We start from the raw sequence: 21164 nt of genomic DNA, 5'->3' as shown, positions 1-21164 counted from the left end.
TCATCATGAGTGTGCGGAGTCATTCGTCAAAGTGAATGTGAGCAGTCCAACTGTCCACGGACGCCTGTCTAGTTTCTTTCTAGCTGACGCAGCCAATTTCATAGAGCCGTCGACGCATTCACTGTATGATATTGTGCCATTTAAGTCGAACAAATGTCTTCTAGTATATTTATTATTCTAGACCTTTATTTATGGTGCTGTGAGTTGCATTTTCTGGCCATCTAGCCCCCTGTAGCAACGTATACCATAAAGGAAAATGTAACTTCATGGGTTCATGGGTGCAACGTGTACCCCTGAAAATATGGTATATTTAAGCCATTTCCAAATTATAATACACCAGAAACGTATATACTGTATCAATAAAACAGTATACCAGGACATTTTATTTATTTATTTATTTATTTTTGTTTGTCTGTGAAAACACTCAAGACAGATGTGAGGATTTGGGTTTAGATCAGCAATTCCTCCCTCCCTCCATCCCTCCCTCACTCAGTCCTCCCTCCCTCAGTCCTTCCCCGTGGGTGAGCGAGTTACTGTACCTGTCCTCGTCCAGCCTTAATGTGCTTGTGTGGCCCTGTGTGTGTGTGTGTGTGTGTGTGTGTGTGTGTGTGTGTGTGTGTGTGTGTGTGTGTGTGTGTGTGTGTGAGAGTGTGTGTGCTTGTGTGGCCCTGTGTGTGAGACAGAATCACAGTGGCAGGATGAAAATGACCTGCCAGTGCTGATGTATGTTTGGCAGGCAGCCCTCAACACCTCCAGCCCACCCTCCACACACACACACACACACACACACACACACACACACACACACACACACACACACACACACACACACAAGGCCGCCAAGCCATTTTATGAACAATCTCCATAATGGAACCCAGCACATGAAGTCATCACATTAAAGAGGGGGGGGGGGAGAGGGGGGAGGAGAGAGAGAGAGAGAGGGTGGGTGGGTGAAGAGAGAAAGAGGGAGTGGGTGAAGAGAGATAGAGAGAGGGGGGTGAAGAGAGAGAGAGAGAGAGATGGAGAATAAAAGAGGACAAGTGATGGGGGGAGAGTGTCTTCCCCACTCCCTGTCTACACAGGGTGCAACACTGAAGGACGAGGAGGGGGCCAAAGAGTTATGATAGCCAGGCTCCTGCGGCGTGTGTGTCATTGTCATGGGGTATTGGCGGGCGCATTGTATATATATGTGTGTGTGTGTGTGTGTGTGGGAGGGGGAGTGGTGCTTCAGAGGCACAGAAGCAGTGAGCGGTGGGTCAGTTCCTCTCCTCTCCTCTCCTCTCCTCTCTGCTGCTCACTGCAGTTGTGCGGAGGGAAACTGGGGCTCCCCTCGCATGAAGTCGAGCTCTTCTGCAGCAAAAGGAGTGGGAGGCTTAATGTACCTTGATGAGCGAGTTTGGCTGTTTGCCAGCTTAGCAAGAGAGTGAGGAGCGATGGTAAGAGTGCTGCTGTACATTTCTCTGTGATCTCTTTGGCTTTCATTCAGTGTGCGAACAGCTATTCAGCGTGAAGAGCTTTGGGCTCGGTCGCCCCGCTGTTAGGATGCATCCGCATGACCGCGCTCACCTGTCTCACTTGGATTCTCTCTCTCTCTTTCCCCCTCTCTCTCTCTCTCTCTCTCTCTCTCTCTCTCTCTCTCTCTCTCTCTCTCTCTCGCTCCTTCTGTTTATGTTCTGTTCTGCAGGCAACTCCTCCAACACAGCAACATCAGCAGCAGTAACGGGAGCACAGAAGACTTGTTCAGAGACAGCATCGACTCCTGTGACATCGACATCACTGAGAAGGTAAAGTCCCGAAGCAGTACACACATCTACATCTACCCTCCGTGTACTCATACACTACTTGTCTGAGGGAATAAACGATGTGGACTATATGACGGCAATGTATAGGCATGTTTGTCATATCGTGTTTGATCTTATCCATATGATATGTTGCTGTGAGAGTACTGTTTGAGGCTAAGATATACAAACATACAATCCAAAGTATACTAGTATATTAGTATTAGTATATTATTTATACAAAGTATATTAGTAGTCGACTGGACCATAGATATACATAGCTGGGCCAGGTGAGTGTTGAACTGCAGAGATAAAGGAATGAAGAGACCTCCCCAATTGCAGGTGACGTACCTGGAGAAGAAGGTAGCTGAGCTGGAACATGACAATCTGATGAATGGGGATGTCAAGTCCAAACTGAAACAAGAGAACATCCAGCTGGTTCACCGGTAAAAGAAACACACAATCACTCCTTTGAGTGTGTGGATGCACCTATTGTACAGCTCTATAGCACTCTAACACTATTGTACACACACATTGTGGGGAAGGGAAAGATTCAACTCAGTGATGTGATATGTCAAGGTAAAGAGCATATCTGTTTTGTTGAACTGCTAGGATTTCAAAAGCAATTGGAAATCAATAGGATACACAATACATCAGTCTCATTGCGGTCCATCAACACCCATCCTCACCGAATACACAACTACAGAGCTCACTCACACGCCCAGTTCTCTTGAAAACCTCCAGGATGTTGACACACACACAGACACACACACACAGAGTTTCTGTTCAGAGTTGCTAATCTGCCTAAAATTTCTGCCTGTGTCAATGTGTATTTAGCCAACATCAGCGTATGTGCATCTTCCAACTTGACTCTGACCCCGTTTGTTTGTGTGTGTGTGTGTCTGTTTCTGTCTGTGTGTGTGTGTGTGTGTGTGTGTGTGTGTGTGTGTGTGTGTGTGTGTGTGTCCCAGGGTACATGAGCTGGAGGAGCAGCTGAAGGACCAGGAGGCGCGTGCGGAGCGCCTGATGGAGGAGGAGCTGAGGAGACACCGCGAGGCCTACAGCAAGATGGAGCGGGACAAGAACTCCGAGATTGAGCACCTCACTAGCCGGTACTGACCCATCTTCACACCTACACATCCCCACACACACATATATATATATATATATATATATATATATATATACAGACACACAGACACACAGACACACAGACACACAGACACACAGACACAGACACAGACACAGACACAGACACAGACACAGACACAGACACAGACACAGACACAGACACAGACACAGACACAGACACAGACACAGACACAGACACAGACACAGACACAGACACAGACACAGACACAGACACAGACACAGACACAGACACAGACACAGACACAGACACAGACACAGACACAGACACAGACACAGACACAGACACAGACACAGACACAGACACAGACACAGACACAGACACAGACACAGACACAGAAGGTTGAGCTGGTGGTACATTTCATACAGAGAATGCAATATTATTATATCTTAAGATAGTGAAACACTTGTAACTAGCCACAAGATTACATTTCTATCAAATATTTTACACAAACACTAAAAACATTAAATGAAGCAGTTGATTGATCTTGTACAAAGCTTGTCTTGTACAAAGCCCCCGAATCTTCAAATATCTTGCACTAACATCTCATGGTATTAGTGGAGTAAGGCAACATCAGCATCACCAAAAGACTTTAAGTATCACATATGGGTCACCATACATCCACGAAATGGAATGTCTAGTAAATAAACCTAAATGAAGCGGCATGGAAAACTTTACAGCTCAGCACGAATGACCAAGTCTAGCCCACATGTGTGATAAACAGTGGAGTGGAGTCGGAGAAGTAATTGAATGCTTGTTTGAGCCTTGAATGTAAAACCTGCCACAACTGTTTTAGGGTCCCAGGGCTTGTAAAACCAGTACTTAGTGCTGCTAGATGCACAGCTTTAATTATCACATGTGGACTAGATAAATCAGTCATGGCAACCATGTTTCTCAGCGATGCTGTACATCGGGATGATGTTGTGTAAAGGGGTTTCTTGCAGTTCCGTTATTTTGTCCATTTTCTAATTGTATCTCTCTGTGTCTCCCTTCAGAGTCCAGCAGCTTGAGGATGAGAATGCGGAGATGACTGTGAACATGAGCAGGCTGAAATCTCAGACGGAGAAACTGGACGAGGTGTGGTTTGTACATATTTGTTGACTGCTGATTATGAAACTTTTATTGCCGACTGTTTGTCCTACAGTATGCACCAAATTAGCCGAAATGACATTCAGTATTAATCTTATTTAGATTAGATACCCAGCCCTGCTCCTGGTACAGTTCAGCTACAGTCTCATTTTAATACCTTTGACTGACTGAACACCCTCTGAAAATGAGAAACATTTGTGTTGCTGTACAAGCAGGAGTAATCCTTAACCCTTAGAATAACTTAATTTATTTTAATATTTCTTTTTATTATTTTGTGTATACAAGTTACTCTGTCACTATAGACACAGACTATAGAAGTGTTACATTTAATCAGAATAGCAAGCAGATGTGTGTGACACAGGGCCAGGGTCACATCGGTGGGCTGTGGCGTGTTAAAGTTCACGTCTGTTCATGAGACGTGTGTGTATGTGTGCATACACACATGCACGTCAATGCTTAGTCCTGCTCTCAATAGCAATGTCAGTGTGCATCATCTCACAGCTGCTCACAGCGTTCACACCACCCCCCCGAGTCTGATTAACGCATGTGAGCACATGTCATCAGCACCTCCATGTCATGGTGTTGAACCACATCATAGGAGGAAGTCGGCGGAGGGCTAAAAACAGCACTCTTTTGACTTGAATTTGTGGTGTGCATAAGAGTAATACATTTACTTGCACAAACAATTCAGTACAGTTGAACACCGTTACTTATTAACCATCATTGTTATCATTAACTTAAATCAGTATTGGGCTACGTGCTGACTCTCACTGGTTGAGAATGAGGATGAGTCTGTTTTAACTAGAGTCTGCATAGGTACTGACTTGAACATGTCTGTGTGCACACAGGACAAACAGAGAATGACCGATAAACTGGAGGACACCAGCTTACGGCTGAAGGACGAGATGGATCTGTACAGGAAGATGATGGACAAGCTGAAACAGAATCGGCATGAATATCAGAAAGAGAAGGATGCCATGCAGGAGGTGATCTGACTCGTCTCGCTCACAGAAAGTTAAACACAGTCTCACAATGGGATCTAAACATCAACAACATTTAAAAGTGCTACCCATCTACTATTTACAAAACACCATCTAGCCCAGATCAAATTAGCCACCAGCCAAGCCATGACCTCTCTCTCACACTCTGGTCACATGACCTCTCCCTCACACTCTGGTCACATGACCTCTCCCTCACACTCTGGTCACATGACCTCTCCCTCACACTCTGGCCACCACTACTACTCGGTTTCACTAAACATCTCTGCCATGTTTTGTCAGGGAGAGCAAACAACCATAGCTCAACCACTCACACCTCCTCTCTCCCTGGTCTGTTTTGTCTGGTCGAGTTATGGCTGTCTGCTCCCCCCCTCACACCTCCTCTCTCCCTGGTCCGTTTTGTCTGGTCGAACTATGGCTGCTTGCTCTCCCCCTCACACCTCCTCTCTCCCTGGTCTGTTTTGTCTGGTCGAACTATGGCTGATCGCTCTCCCACTCACACCTCCTCTCTCCCTGGTCTGTTATGGCTGCTTGCTCTCCCCCTCACACCTCCTCTCTCCCTGGTCTGTTTTGTCTGGTCGAGTTATGGCTGCTTGCTCCCCCTCTCACACCTCCTCCCTCCCCTGGTCCCTCCTCAGCTGATCGAGGAGCTGCGGCGGGAGCTGGAGCACCTGCAGTTCTACAAGCTGGAGGCGGAGAGGCTGGGCCGCGTGCGCACCTCCTCCTGCGGCTTCTCCGACCTCAACACCCGCAGCCGCGAGGCCGAGCTGGAGCTGGAGGTCAAGAGACTAAAACAGGTACGCACTGCCAGAATCTTCTGTTTGCTCATTTGTTGGGTATACAAAACACAATAACTCCAGGGGTGGTCAAATGAAATTCAACTACTGTACTTTGATCCTTAATGAAGGCGGATGGCTGTCTAAAGATACGGACTTGAGTGCTTGATATTTCACTCTGTTCCGTGTGAGATTATCAGCACTTCATCACAGCACTATTTCACAGCCAACTGTGCAGGGCTGACATTGCTGCGGCTCTAACCTATTTATGAGCCGTGCTGGTGATCACGTTCTCATTCATCACTCTGCCTAGTTGTACCCAATTACATTTCTGTTAATTGCTTTTCTTGGTTATATATATATATGCATGCAACTATACACGATCATGTTCTTGTCAAGGAGTGCACATTGAAGGGGTCATTCACATGGTGTTCCTCCTGTCCTGAGTTCTTTGATATGATGTGGTGACATTTGCCTGACTGGTCATGCTGGTGTGCAGGCTCGGTCCTCAAGTCGGCCACGCTCCTGATGATGACGGTGTTAAAAGTTCAGTATAAACATAAAACCCAGATAAGATAAGAAGCCTGAGCTCCAGTGATCCAGCACCACACTATTCAAACACAGGGACTTGATGCCTTTTCGAAAGCTGACGTGTTTATACCCACTTTATTCACAGGAACAGTTCCTCCCTGGCCACTCATCTATCAAGTGATGAACTGTATGTTTTTGTCCACACATCGTATAATAAGGGGCATCTGTATATCTAGAATAATAAGACTGTCAATCACATGCGTCCTGCGTACTCGCAAACCAGCACTTGTGGTAACATAAACACATAAAGACAGAAGACATATTTTCACAAAGCCTGGCGAAAATAAAAGACTGTGAACGAGAAAGCCGAAGGGGAAAAACAAAACAACAAAAAAAAACAAATCACTGTTACTCTCCGAGTCTGAGATGGCTTCCACTCTCGCCTTCTGCTGCTTTAATTATGCATTCCTCTTCTGCAGCGCCGTCAAACAAAACAGAACGTGTAGGCGGGCATCATGCATCTTTCCCTGGGTGTTTGTCCTCAGCTCGCTTAGATATTCCACTTGGTATGGCAGTACTCAAAAGCCAGCAGAAAGAAAGAAAGAAAGAAAGAAAGAAAGAAAGAAAGAAAATGGCTCCCATTAAAACCTGACTGCTCCTAGTCCCAGTGTGGGGTCGTCCCTCCCTCTAGACTGGCTACTCACTGGGCGCTCGCCTCTTCTTTGTGTGCCTCAGAGGACCGTGCCCCAGGACTTGCCCTCTGAGCTGCAGCACCTTATGTCTGCTGGGGCCAGGCTGCGTCCCAGTCTCCTGGTAAACCACGTTCTGTGTGTGTGTGTGTGTCCCACCCACCCACCCACCGTCCCCCTTAACCCCACCATTAACCACCAATAACTCCAGTCAATTGTCTGTAGATGGTTGGACAGTTTGCCCAACTGTGCTGACCCTGACATCATGCTGTAACTTCTAATACCGCTTCATTTTTTGTCTCGTAGGATGCTGACGTGTTTATGTGTGTGTGTGTGTGTGTGCTGCTGCTGTGGTGTGTGTGTCTGCAGAGGCACCCTGTCTTAACTTAGACGAGACTTGTTTTACTGACCGTGCCTGAGCTCAAAGCTGATGGAATGTCTTCATTTCACCAGCAGTCTGAAATGATTTAAGTCTAATAATAGACCTCCTTAACCCCGAGGCCTTTCACCCACCTGCCCCGAGACTCACCGTTCTTCTCCCCCCACCACCTGTCCTTCCTGCAGGAGAATCAGAAGATGCGGGAGCAGAACGAGGAGCTGAACGGGCAGATTCTCAGCCTCAGTCTCCATGAGGCAAAGAACCTGTTCGCCACCCAGACAAAAGCCCAGTCCCTGGCTGCAGAGATAGATAGCGCCTCCCGAGATGAGGTATGTATAGGTTTGATGGGGTGGGGTGGGGTGGGGTGGTGGGGGGGAACAATGGACAGATTGGGTCGGGGAGTTTATCCCGAGGATTGTACTGTACTATTGAACTTGGAGTGGGAAGTCCCTCAGATCTTTTTGCAAACATTTTGAGGTTTTATACGAGAGAAATGAAGTATAAAGAATAACCTATCGGTTGTGTGGTCATATGAATGCTCTGTTAATTCCATTTTTCTTTACAGTTGATGGAAGCCCTCAGAGAACAGGAAGAGATCAACATCCGTCTCAGGCAGTACATGGACAAGATCATCCTGAACATTCTGGACCATAACCCCTCCATTCTAGAGATCAAGGACTAGCAGCACCAGTTGGAAAGGAGAAGAGGAAGCTACACTGGACATATAGCGCCCCCTGTTGTCTGTGCTGGAATATGTGAACTGTGCCCGTGCTAGAAAACTGGACGTTTTCCCCACATGTGGTGGGAGGGGGAAAAAAAAAAAAACGATTTTATTTGTGTCTTTGTTACAATCTGTGAAACTTTTAAAAGATAGTAATACCTTTCATGCACTTTTTCGGAAAGACATGCTGTCATTGCCATTGCTGTAAATCAACAAAACCATTGAAGGGGAAATTACTTACATGGAAGAAGTATGGGCATTTCTAAAGCACGGTACCACGATCGCGTTGGGACTGATGGCACAGACAGAAAGAAATGGAGAGAGAATGTGTTCAGAGGTGTAAAAGAGAGAATAGCATCTCAATGTTCTGAGAAGTGCTTGGACTGCTGAGTAAAGCACAGAATGCTGGATAGAGAGAGAGAGAGAGAGAGAGTTCTCTGTGACGGGCAAGTTGCCATAGCCAGAGCTAATGTTTATGTCACTGTTTTGAGCACGTGTTAATGAGGGTCAGGGGCTCAAGTTAAGTGCCTGTGGCGGTTGGCAAGGAGACCGGAGAGGTCAGAAACATGGTCCATGAAAGTGACGAGAGGAAGAGGAAGGTAAACGTGGAAGTGTAGTCGAGTGCAGTGCGGGTGCAAGGGACTCGCACAAGGCAGCTACATATTCTGCCCAGTTTTTTTTTTGGTTCAAAAATGTTGAAACACGTGAGTGAGCACTTGGTGAGAGTACGTTACTGAATCACTTTTGAAGGGTTTGAAGGATGGGTTATTGACAGAGGCTATGGACGGTGACAGAGAGTTCTGGATCATACACTTGAATGTACAGTAGAACAGACTATGTGAATGTCACAATGCAGAAACTATATAGAGGTTACTTGAACAGAGTTAATAAGTCTTCAGACTGCAGTGGAGGTTGTCTCTGTAGCTTTCAGTGTGTGTGTGTGTGTGTGTGTGTTCACACAGCGTCATAAAGTGCGAGCCCATCTTTTGCTAACTTTGGCTTACGGTGAAGGGAACATTTTGCCGCCATCCAAAATCATGGTGTGGTTCATAAGGCACTGCCAGTTATACACACACACACACACATGTACACACAAATTGTTTTCAAATTGAGGTCAACTTGTTTCTCACCAGCAAATTACTGTTGAATCTATTTTCTTTATGTGGCTTGTCATGACTCCTGATATGCTAATATGGGAAGATCACCAGACACCAATGTGGATAAGTCGATGGAAATGTATCAGGACTTGTGTAACTTTACCAGTGGCTCAATGACTGTCAAAAATAATAACAATTCCTAAGCAATGTAGGCTGCAGCCTTTGTGAGATGATGATATGACCCAGTCACAGTGGGTGGTGAATGTATCATCCAACATTTCATTTATTTATTTTTTTCATAGAAAATGCATTTCCTGAATTAACAAAGCCAGTTCAGAGTTCTTTGTTGTGTGACAGTAGTATAGGGATATGACATTACTGCAAAACAATGTGGTGTCTAGTTTTGCTTCTTGCACAAAGCAATTTCTTTTGCATGTACTTCTGGTGATTGTGCCTTGCCCCACCCCACCCCACCCCACCCCCATCTGTTCCGTATGGGTTGATTCACGGTTTACCCAGTTAAGAGTACACGGTTCTTTATGTGTTAGACATTCAGTGTCTTAACATTTTTCGTGAGATGTAAATGTTGTACATATTAGTTCATTTGTTTTCTACGGTTTCTCATGAAAAAAATGGCTGTAGCCTGGAATCAAGACAAAAATGATGAGGCAATTTCAGGGCTAGCAGTAGTGAACTTGTAGCAGGACATTCTCGTGGGTGTGTTGGAAGGCATCAGGACAGGTTCTCCCAAACCTAAAGATTTTATAATATCTGATATCCTCCAGCACTCCCGAAGTTCAAAAAGGGATAGTCTGACTGCTGCGTTAGTGATGCTGTTATCCCTGTTGTACTTTCTTCGGAGTGCGTAGGCTACATTATATCTTTTTTTTTGTCGCTCTTTTCACATTTCAAATCATTTAGGCCTAGGAGACTAAGTTTTAGAGGCGTCGGGCAGTAGTTAGACCTAAGCAAATGTGCGGTCAACAGAAGACGTTAAACTTGAAGACGGTCATCTGCATGGAGTTTGATTTTTAACCAACAGCCATTGCTGTTAATCTCCGGTTAGGTCTATCTTGTATTAAGTAAGCTAAGGTTTTTCTTGTGAAAATAAATAATTGCATAAATAAAACATGTTGAGCCAGTAAATTGTTCCGTTTTTTCTCAAGTTGTTGATGTCATGAAACTTGAAACTTAAGTTTGCAAACTAGCTTGGCCTACAATGTATTAACATTCTGTGACATCACAGTTGGGATACAAAACACAAGCAAAGTTCAATAATGAAAAAATGACTGAGCCATAAAATGTTTAGAAATCGTATTAGCCAACTTTGTAGAGTGACTTGGAAGATTGAAAAGTTTTATTGAAAAATTAAACATGTCCATTTGAGGTAGGGCGTAGAACGTGCACGTGTTTGGCGTGAGTTGAGGGGGAGGAGTGGGTCATTTGGCTGATACAATTTTCAGGTAGCAGCGGTTTCTATCAGGAGCTTTTGGGCTAAACTCTTGTAAGAATGGGTAAGTTTCTACGTCAAATGGTCGATTATTACTTGATACCCGCTTGGAAATAACATTTAAAAAAAAAACATCTCTGATGGATGTGGTTCCACTAAATGAGAGATTAAACTGAAGCAAATTTACCTAGCAATCGCACGTTCTCCCCAAAATTGCACTTGTTTCAAACCGTGTAGTAATCTACTCCTGCACGACGCCTCTTTAGCTCTAACCAGTTATATTTTCTGAACGTGAACACTGGCCTGATGATATCCTTGTTTGACTGGAGAAATGCGTTGTTTTCTAAAAGAATATCAGCTGTAAACCGGCTTTGTTTAGACTTTGATAGCTATATGACGTGCTTTTAGCTTTATGTTATGACATTCTGACTGAATGGACTTCGTGACAGATTGTACTCAGATATCCATGTGCCTATGATGTACATCGCTGTTACTTACAGTAAGTTCTCCGACTTCATATTGCTCGGCTAACTCTCCTCCAGGCAGGCCGAGAAGTGTTGGTGAGGTGGACCAAGTGGCGCCCCAGTCTGCACTGTCTGTGAAGAACCCCTCAGATCAGTCTAAGGCCCAAACTCAACCAAAACAGCGGCTGTCAAGAGCTCACAGAACAAATGGGAGGTGGAAGAAGCCCATAGTAGAAGATGTCCATTCCCCGGCACCACATGAGCTGGACTGGGTCAAAGAGGTCCGGGAGAAGCCAAGTAAACATACTGGGAATCAAAAAGAGAACCATTACCTGTCCCGTCATGGTGAGTTCCCAATTATGCATGTGAAATGGTCATGCCAAGTTGTAAACTTAGGATGGCATTTAGATATGCAGGCCTTGGGTAGGCTCACTCTTACCAGATTTTTTGGCGTAGGCCTACAATTCTTCCCATAAAATCTTCCCATGGTGGAAGACTCCTAAAACTAAATGAGTCACATATACACTCACTCATCCCTTGACTGGTTGGCTCTGGCAAAGCTGTAAGGGGGACTTCAGCGATGATGGATCTGTGTCTCTTGACCCCTCTAACTCCTATACCCAAGGGCTGGAGAGGTTGCCCAGTGCCCGTGCTACATGAATGTATTGCCCCTCGCAGGTGGACGTGGGAGAGGTGAAGTGGGAGCACCCCAGTCGAAGCCGAGGAGCCCCACTGACCCGTCCAAAGCCCAGAACCAGAACCAGACTCAGGCCCAGCCAGGCTGCAGGAGAGCTCGAAGAAGGAATGCCCACTTCAAATGGAGGAAGAAAAGGGCCGCCATGGAAGATCCTCCTGTGCCACCACCACGTGAGCAGCAGCACTTGGAGGGTGAGGACTGGGAGCAGGAGCTCAGTGGCCATGCTGGAGACCAGGAGGACGACCACGACAGTCCTTACGGTGAGTCTCACTGTAACCATGACAGCCCTTACGGTGAGTCTAACTGTGTAACCACGACAGCCCTTACGGTGAGTCTAACTGTGTAACCACGACAGTCCTTACGGTGAGTCCAACTGTGTAACCACGACAGTCCTTACGGTGAGTCCAACTGTGTAACCACGACAGCCCTTACGGTGAGTCCAACTGTGTAACCACGACAGTCCTTACGGTGAGTCCAACTGTGTAACCACGACAGCCCTTACGGTGAGTCCAACTGTGTAACCACGACAGCCCTTACGGTGAGTCCAACTGTGTAACCACGACAGACCTTACGGTGAGTCCAACTGTGTAACCACGACAGCCCTTACGGTGAGTCCAACTGTGTAACCACGACAGACCTTACGGTGAGTCTATCTGTGTAACCACGACAGCCCTTACGGTGAGTCCAACTGTGTAACCACGACAGCCCTTACGGTGAGTCTATCTGTGTAACCACGACAGCCCTTACGGTGAGTTTAACTGCTGGTCTAAACTGTAACCACATAACCAATTCCCCACACAAAAACAAGCATTCTTTCGCCACAGAAGATGTAGTCTTGGCTAGACTTGGCTCAGCTTTGCTGTAGATTTCAGTTTATTTTCATCAAGCTTTTTGAAATAACGCCCACTAGTAAATGCTCTGAACAGTGCTCCAGTTTTGTCCCTTGTGTCCCTCGGTGTGCTTTTAACAAGACTCTCCAGCTTCTGTACTGTCTGCTAGTGTGTCTGAAGCCCTGTCTGAAGTAGCCAGTGTTCCCCTGTGCAGGTATTGAGGATGTCATGACCGTGGCCCTGATGAAGCTCAGTGTGAAGCCGGCCTGGAGCGGGCTAGTGCCAACCCTCTACAACCCCAGCGTCCACCACATGCCCCAAGTCAGGTGGGAGTATGGCAGCCACGCCGTGGTGGAGGGGCAGTTCTCGGACGTGGAGGATTGATGGAATAATCAGGATCTGGTTTGTTAGGGATGGTTGAGCACTCATGAGTTTGGGTTCCTTGCTGGTTTCTGGCAGTTTCTCTGTCAGTTAGTCATGGGCTGTGTATTAGTTCTGCAGTTAAAACGGGTCACTTATAGTTATTGAATGTCGCGAAGAGATTTATTTAAAAGAAAAGATTTATTACTTTTATCATTTTAATTATAATCACACTGTCATTTCATTATGTATTTATTTTGACATTTTATTTACTTTATCATGTATTTTCATTAATTGATCAAGTAATTGGTAAGTTTCAAATAGCAAAAAGAAAGCGTTCATATTTGTTTATACAGTTAACACACCAACTTTCAGCTTTGGATCCTTTGCAAAGAGGGAGTTTTGGGAAAGGGGGGGGTTGGGGGGGGCACCGTTCTGGATCTCTGGAAGAAAAATAAATTCAGCATTCCAAAAGAACATGGGTTTCCGGTCTGAATAATTCCATATGTTTGCTAGCAAGAATGCACTCATTGACACAGAATCCCCCGGCTCTGCCTTACGGCCATACGTCTACCAGCTCCCAACCCATTCCAGCTGTTAAGAAGACAAGGAGCACCTGCTTTAGGGAATACATCATTCAGAGGGAAACGATTATATCCTCTCAGACCTCATGATGTAAGGGCAACTTTTGAAACATGACATTCTGTTCAGTACATGTTCAATCTAATGTATTGACAGTTAAAAGACACATGGCAAGTTAGAGAGTTAAAATAAAGAGAGTGTGACTCGACATATTAGCAGGGTATCTGCATGTTTTTACTCATTAAAACCTTTTGCAAATATTCAATTGAGGGCACGTTATACCATCTCTGCTATCAGGTCTCCACCATCAACAGAGCAGTGAGAGATTCACAACCTCTTGATTGAGCGTGTTGTAACATTTTATATCCACTAGGTGGCAGTATCTGTCAAAGCAAAACACGTTGCTGTTGGACGTTGAGAATAAGTTGAGAGATTGGGTCAAAACTGTTTTCTTGACCTTCACTGGGGCTACTTTTTGATATATCATAGGTAAGAAAGTCTGTGGAGTACAAAATACAATACAGAGGATTCAAGTTGTCCAGTCCAAATATTGTGTTTAAATTCATATGTTTGTCCAGTCCAAGTATTGTGTTTAAATTGATATGTTTGTCCAGTCCAAGTATTGTGTTTAAATTGATATGTTTGTCCAGTCCAAGTATTGTGTTTGAATTGATATGTTTGTCCAGTCCAAGTATTGTGTTCAAATTCATATGTTTGTCCAGTCCAAGTATTGTGTTTAAATTGATATGTTTGTCCAGTCCAAGTATTGTGTTCAAATTCATATGTTTGTCCAGTCCAAGTATTGTGTTTAAATTGATATGTTGTACCTAAATGGATGCTCGTTTCAGCTTTAGACTTCCCTACACACTTAAAAAAACGACCTCTCGGCCTTTAAACTTTGAAGCGTATATATTTATAGATACACACAGACTCAGGTAGGTCTTACTTGTGACCGGTAATTAACACCTCAACCCAGTATTCCATCCATTCACACTCCAATCATGTAGAATGCGGCTCCCGCGGAGAGAGGCTAATTGTCACTAATGCGCGAGGGCTAACCCTCTTCAAGACCATGCCTGACAGAACAGCTTACTCTCCACGGGGTCATTCTGGCTCTTCCTCTGTTCATTATCGACCACTTGTTGCTCTCTCTGCCCGCGTCTCCTCTCGTGATTCCCCCCCTTTATACAGCTGTGGAAAGGTTAAGGAGGCTTCATGAATGGAGATGTTTTCTAAGCTAAGAGGTAGTCTTGATTATTTTATTTTTTTTCAATGAAGTGGATGGAATAGTGTTTCCCATTATTGAATATTATAACAGAAATACCACAAGAATGCCAGAATTATCCATGAGTCAAGACTTCTGCTTTTGTGGGTACGCGTGTTGGATGAGGCATTTATTCTAGCTGAGGGTCAAATGGAAATATCTTGGTGTCTGTATTAGTAGTCATATTTGCCAGACCAGCCTATCCATCAAAAAAAAAAAAACTTCGAACAATAGGCCTCATCACTTGGTGAAAGGTTCAAAGAACTTTGAGAACATCTGATATGTGTTTTTGAAGTAATAACAACCCACGACCATCTGACCTTATTTCCTGTGAGGTGACTCACGTCGCTCAGGGAGAGCACCGACTGTTCCGGCGGTGACCTCCGCCGATCTCACCACCACATCCTGCGCCAAAAGAGCCCTGCTCCCAGATAGCCACGCCGGCACCAGATGTGGGCCCCGGTGATTCATCACGCCATTTGGCCCTTCTAATTTAGAGAGCGATGGCATCCTGGTGGTGACTCAGGCAGTTCGGTAGATCAGGGGCAGCGGAATGTGATGTGGGCGGTTCGGCCGGTGACATGGTGAGGGCAAGATCTGGTCTGGTCTGGTTCTCCTCTTATGGTTGGCCTCCTTCTTGCACCAGTATTGCACAGAGGAAAACCCCCATCCCTCAAGACAAAAAAAACACCCCCAGAGGAACCAGAAACCTCCTGACTAAGGCATCTCACGGCCTTGAGACAACAGGAGGATTAGGGGTAAAAGTGCTGGAAGGGATGGAGTCTGTTTGTGTGTCGGAGCCCAGCAAGGGATCTAGCTGTGGTAATAATTGGCAACTACTCAAATGAATGAAAGGGCCCTGCAACCACACATCATCACACTACATGAAATATCCCTCTGATGCAACGGCATCCAGTCTCCTTGCCAACACACAGAGAGAGAGAGAGAGGGAGAGAGGGAGAGGGAAAGAGAGAGAGAGAGGGGGAGAGAGAGAGAGAGAGATAGCATCCAGACAGGTCAGAGGTAATTTTCCGTTGTTCTTTAGAAACCTCCTCAACCTTCTTAACCTCCTCCTGTTCTTACTGATTATTCGTGAAGGGACATTTCCAGGCAAACATCTTAAGGAGCGAACATTGGAATGGTGACTCAACCGGATTTGGGCTTCTCAGGGGCCTCCTCAAACCACTCCTTCGCCATGGCAACCATGGCAACCGTGGAAAACCTCAAAGCTCAAGAGCGATCTCTATTCGGAGTTTGTCTCAATTATACTAAGATCTTTATGATGACTTTGCAATTGCTGTCGGTCACGATCACACCTATGGGAGAGGGGGGGGGGGAAATGGAGTCGGATCAGTTTTTGAAAAATGCCACCAGCTCATTCTAATTCTTCATAGTCCAGCACCTGCCTGTGGGCATTGCTGTCCTTGCTCGCCCTCCTCCTTTGTCTAAATGGGGGCTGAATGGCTGATTCTGTGTGTGTGTGTGTGTGTGTGTGTTTGTGTGTGTGTGAGAGAGAGAGACCGAGAGAGAGAGAGAGACAGAGCGAGTGAGAGACAAAGGGGGTGAGGGGGTTTATTGGTGATGCCGTATGCGGCTGGTAAAAGGCCGGTCAGACTGCAGTGGCGCCGCAGACCCAGCAGGGGGCGTCTGTGCGCAGTGGCGCTGCTGGCCTGGTGCTGTTGGGATGCACAGCTCGTCGGAGGGGGGGGGGGGGGGGGGGCGCGGCGGCATTGCGCAGCCAGCCATGACGCCCGTCTAGTGCAGACTCACAGTCAGATGTCTGGGTCAAGGTGCTGGATAATGAGTCCACCACAGGCTGGACAAACAGGATGGAGAGAACGAGAGAGAGAGAGAGAGAGAAGGAGAGAGGGAAGAACAGGGACAGATAAAAGACAGGGGATAGATATAGGAGTAATTGTGTGTCAGTGGGGAGAGGGTAGAGCAGAGGACAGAAAATGGGGAGAGTGAGGGAGGGAGCGCGCGAGAGAGACACCAGGAGAGAACGAGGAAAGAGGGACACGCGCTCCCGTTGGCTGAACTGTGCCACAGACAGGCACACATTGCCTGTCCTGTTTTCTGGGAACAAATCTGTCTGTGTGTTTGTGGATTAAAGATGTCGACTGTAATCAGTAGGGCTAAGGTATGGAGACGCGTTGTCCCAGCCTAAACACACCTAACCACAAACGTGCTGCAGTGACTGGCTTCAGTTGGGCCCTCTGGATTGTGTAGTATGTTAATATGAGAGCATGTGCTCATTTTTTCTGTGAATGGATGTTGAATGGACGCACACATACTAAAGCTGTGGTTTGGGTCCTGTGACTCCACACGGAGTCTTAAATGTTGCCGTACAGTGGCACATATTCACAGAGCTGTTACACTCAAGTGGGTTTCCAGACGGTGTGGTTTGGTGGTTGCTTTCAAAATAACTTGCTCTTTGCTCTTTAAAACTGTTCTCCAAAGGGAACTGTTATCTCGGGAAACTAGTAGTATCTCTTCTCTACTAGAAGTCATAGTGTCATAAATGAAATATTGTTCATTTGCAGTGGTGGAAAGTAACTAAGTACATCTACTCAAGTGCTGTATTTAAGTACAGTTTTGAGGTACTTCCATTTTATGATATACTTTTGTATGTATACTTTATATATTGTAATATCTACTCTACATTTATTTGACAGATATACTAGTTAGTTTTAAGATGGAGATTTTACACAGTGGATAATATAACAAGCGTTTAAAATACAACGCATTGTTGAAGATTAAACCAGTTGTGTCCAACCTTTTTGGTGTCGGACATCTTATAAAAGCAGTGTGTAGTCAGAGTCAAGTTTCAGATGTCTATGAATTGTAAACAGTTCCGTCAAATTGTGATTTCAGATGTCTATGAATTGTAAACAGTTCCGTCAAATTGTGATTTCAGATGTCTATGAGTTGTTAACAGTTCCCTCAAATTGTGATTTCAGATGTCTATGAATTGTTAACAGTTCCATCAAATAATGATTTCCCTCTCAACCTTTCACACGGTTTTATTTCAGTAAATGTTCAAATGATCTGATATCTCACCAAAAAATCAAAGATTAGAAATAAAACTCTGAACAACTCTTGTGTTCTTTTCTCTCCCATAAATCACCTCACGACCTCTTAGATTGATCTGGTGTCCCTGCAGATAAAACTGTATATAAAGTAGTACCACCCCCAGCAGCTACAACAGCAACATGCTGCTTACACACTGATGCTTCAGTATTAATAATCTAATGACGTCACATATAATTATATATCAGTCAGAGGGACCAACTACATTGTGCTGCTAATACTAATATGTACTTTCACTTAAGTAGGATTTTTCATGCAGGACTTTTACTTTTTGATTGTGTATTTTTACTTCCTCCACTGTTTATTTGTGTGGATATTCTTTAAAATGTGTAAAAGACATGAAACACCATAAAGATTGGTATAAGTTATGTTTGAATATCTCCATAACAGTTCACACATACAGCTCACTCCAAGCTTTTATGGCTGTTTGTTATCACAAGAGACTAAATCATTATCATGTCCACAGGAACCATGAACTGTGACAATCAGTGAACTGGGCCTTAATTCCTAGAAGAGTAGCTTCCACCACCTCTCCCCTCGGTGGGCTATCAGCGTGCCTTTACAAAGCACAGGTGGTGAGAATGCTCCGAGCGTCTGTGTGGAACCCCTATCCTTGTTCCAACTGTGGCACGGCATTCTGATAAGCCCACACCCCTCCCACTCCGCCGCGTCTACAGGATGCACCGGACAGGAATGTGGTTTTTCTAGTAAAGAAAAAGAAAAAGAATTACTCACAGCCTTATCAGAAGAAACCCAGAGGAGCATTTTTCGGGGCTGGTATTTTTTTTTTTTTTTTTTCGTCTCTTTTTCTCTCCCTTCATTGAGAGAAACGTTTTGCATTCTTTCATGACTTTGGGTCCTGCTTCCTCCACTGTCCTGAAAACTGGGGATGAGTTTTGCAACATTGCGGCCAGGAAACTAGAGCTTCTCGATCGTTTTTCAATCAATATTTGCAATCGTTCATAGAGCTCTTGTAACATCTTGTAAATTTCTATTTTTAACAGATCAGATATGCCGTCTGAGTCTGTGTGCAATGCTTGTACAGTATTTAGACAAATGTACATATGTTCATATACTTCTGTTTATATGTATTTATTTATTCATTTCATACACCATGTGCTTCTGAGAAAAAAGGGAGGCACCCCCTGGAAAATGCAGCAATGATAATTATTCATGCATCCTATCCTGAACTGAGTGAGTTTAAAATGTCTGATATTCCTTCTCTTGAATGATTTCCACAGAGAAAGGGGGAGAGAGAGAGAGAGAGAGAGAGAGATGGAGAGATGGAAGAAGAGAGAAAGCCCTGTGCCGACTTTGGCACACTTTAGGAGCAGTTGTGTGCCGTGGCGTTGCGGGAGCCTGTGCTGAATCCAGGACAGGCAAGGTCGCCGGCGGTGATGGAGTGCTGGTAGGTGCGGGTGACCTCCTTCACGGGGAAACAAAGGCAGGGGGAGAGGAGGAGGAGAGAGAGAGAGAGAGAGGAGGAGAGAGAGAGAGGAGGAGGAGGAGAGAGAGAGGCTCGCTTGCTTCGCTGCCGCCTGGCCCACTTTCTGCCTCCCTCCACTGGGTGCTGGCAGGGAGAGAGGGCTGTTGCAAGCGTACGTGCTCACACACACACGCACACACGCACACACACACACGCACGCACATACACTCACACACGCACACACACACACGCACACACACGCACACACTCACACACGCACGCACACATACACTCACACACGCACACACGCACATACACTTACACACGCACACACACACACACACACACACATTACATCTATTTTCTTCTTATACACACGAATGCACTCCCACCTCTTCTCATAGATTTTCTTCAGTGCACTTTTCTAGTTTTCATTCTCTCGTCTCCATTTCTCTCTGTACATTAAACACAATCTACACTTAGTTTATATGTAACATATATAGTACATGCAACCATTCATATATAGTTTCTACTTTGATGTGTGACTCTCTCTCTCACACACACACACACACACACGCAAACACAGGCTCTGAACTTTGTTCTAATTCTGAACTTTGCGGTAATATCACTGGAAGCAGACCCATTCCTCTGGTCCCCCTCTGATTAGAGCTGACCTGTGGTAGATACGAGAGATATTTGAAATATCTCAAGCATGAGCAAGGCACCCTTTGCACGGTGGTGTTCTTCATCAACTCCTAAGGTGAAAACCCTCCCCAAGACATATTTTCAGCATTTCATGGCTGCCGTTTCGATTGTTTAGTCTGTTTCTCAGCCTTTTTTTTTGTATCGAACGGTGATGGTTTACAGCAGTGTGGCCCTTTTTTTTTGCGTTTCTACATTAAGTTCTGGGAAGGAGAGTTAAGCCCACCGCAATTTCCTCATTTCCTCACATGAAACGGATTGAAATGTAGTGGTGACTGCTGCGTACTTGTTCCTGTTCCTCTCCCTCTCTCGCATTTCAAACTTCACCCTCAGAAGTGAAACTGAGCCGAACAGTGGGATTCAGTGTGATCTACACCTCAGACCTCAGAGTGTACTCGTGTGTGTGTCTGTGTGTTTGTACGCATGTGAGTGTGTGTGTGTGTGTGTGTGTGTGTGTGTGTGTGTGTGTGTGTGTGTGTGTGTGTGTGTGTGTGTGTGTGTGTGTGTGTGTGTGTGGGCTGGCGTAGAGATGAGAGGGCTGAGTTCTTCATGATAATCACTCGTGTGTTTGTGAGAGGTCATGGGGTTTTATCTGCACAAAGCAGAGCAAAGCATGTGTGGGAGCTCAGTGCTCCTCCTGGCACTGGTGGGGGGTGCCTTCAACTCTCCCACTCCCCACATATACTCACACACACACACACACACACACACACACACACACACAGCAACACACACACACACACACACACACACACACACTCACTTCTCTGAGGGTCTACATCTCTGTCCTCACTCAACACCGGCCCTATAGCCTGTGTGAAACATCATGGCTGCTGGTGCACCCTGCAGCGGAGAGAACAGTCTCACCCCTCACAGAACCGGTCCACGACAGCAGAGGGAACAGTCTCACCCCTCACAGAACCGGTCCACGACAGCAGAGGGAACAGTCTCACCCCTCACAGAACCGGTCCACGACAGCAGAGGGAACAGTCTCACCCCTCACAGAACCGGTCCACGACAGCAGAGGGAACAGTCTCACAGTCTCACAACCATCAGTGTTTTGTAATTTTCAAAAGACATGCAGTACATAA

General features: G+C 45.5%; 2 protein-coding genes across 7 annotated transcripts in view; both read left to right on the top strand.

Annotated features, from left to right (window-relative positions):
- rab11fip4b (RAB11 family interacting protein 4 (class II) b) overlaps nucleotides 1-10354 on the top strand; it is a 31644-nt gene extending 21290 nt beyond the window's left edge. For 5 of the 6 annotated variants that reach the window (XM_031563776.2, XM_031563777.2, XM_031563779.2 and 2 more), the window contains 9 exons: nucleotides 1685-1784; nucleotides 2121-2224; nucleotides 2750-2890; nucleotides 3924-4005; nucleotides 4866-5003; nucleotides 5654-5812; nucleotides 7058-7135; nucleotides 7576-7719; nucleotides 7956-10354. In XM_031563776.2, the coding sequence (XP_031419636.1) occupies nucleotides 1685-1784; nucleotides 2121-2224; nucleotides 2750-2890; nucleotides 3924-4005; nucleotides 4866-5003; nucleotides 5654-5812; nucleotides 7058-7135; nucleotides 7576-7719; nucleotides 7956-8072 (1063 nt within the window). In that variant the 3' untranslated portion in view covers nucleotides 8073-10354. The remainder of the gene's footprint in view (nucleotides 1-1684; nucleotides 1785-2120; nucleotides 2225-2749; nucleotides 2891-3923; nucleotides 4006-4865; nucleotides 5004-5653; nucleotides 5813-7057; nucleotides 7136-7575; nucleotides 7720-7955) is intronic. The other variant, XM_031563778.2, reaches the window with a different exon arrangement.
- A 216-nt stretch (nucleotides 10355-10570) lies between these two features.
- LOC105892298 lies at nucleotides 10571-13360 on the top strand. The gene is made up of 4 exons (XM_031563973.2): nucleotides 10571-10722; nucleotides 11201-11467; nucleotides 11801-12079; nucleotides 12864-13360. The coding sequence occupies exons 1-4, from the start codon at nucleotides 10719-10721 to the stop codon at nucleotides 13031-13033; spliced, it is 720 nt and encodes a 239-aa protein (XP_031419833.1). The 5' UTR covers nucleotides 10571-10718; the 3' UTR covers nucleotides 13034-13360.
- Nucleotides 13361-21164: the final 7804 nt, after the last annotated feature.

This window comes from Clupea harengus, chromosome 26, assembly GCF_900700415.2.
Source record: "Clupea harengus chromosome 26, Ch_v2.0.2, whole genome shotgun sequence".
NCBI classification, from domain to species: domain Eukaryota; kingdom Metazoa; phylum Chordata; class Actinopteri; order Clupeiformes; family Clupeidae; genus Clupea; species Clupea harengus.
The sequence above is the reverse complement of the archived record's forward strand: the minus strand, read 5'-3'. Positions and strand labels throughout refer to the sequence as shown.

Bases quoted from the DNA above. Each gene is read 5' to 3' on its own strand.
- LOC105892298 (XM_031563973.2), top strand. The intron at 11,468-11,800 runs GTGAGTTCCCAA...TGCCCCTCGCAG, and splicing joins CCATTACCTGTCCCGTCATG to GTGGACGTGGGAGAGGTGAA. The intron at 12,080-12,863 runs GTGAGTCTCACT...TCCCCTGTGCAG, and splicing joins CGACCACGACAGTCCTTACG to GTATTGAGGATGTCATGACC.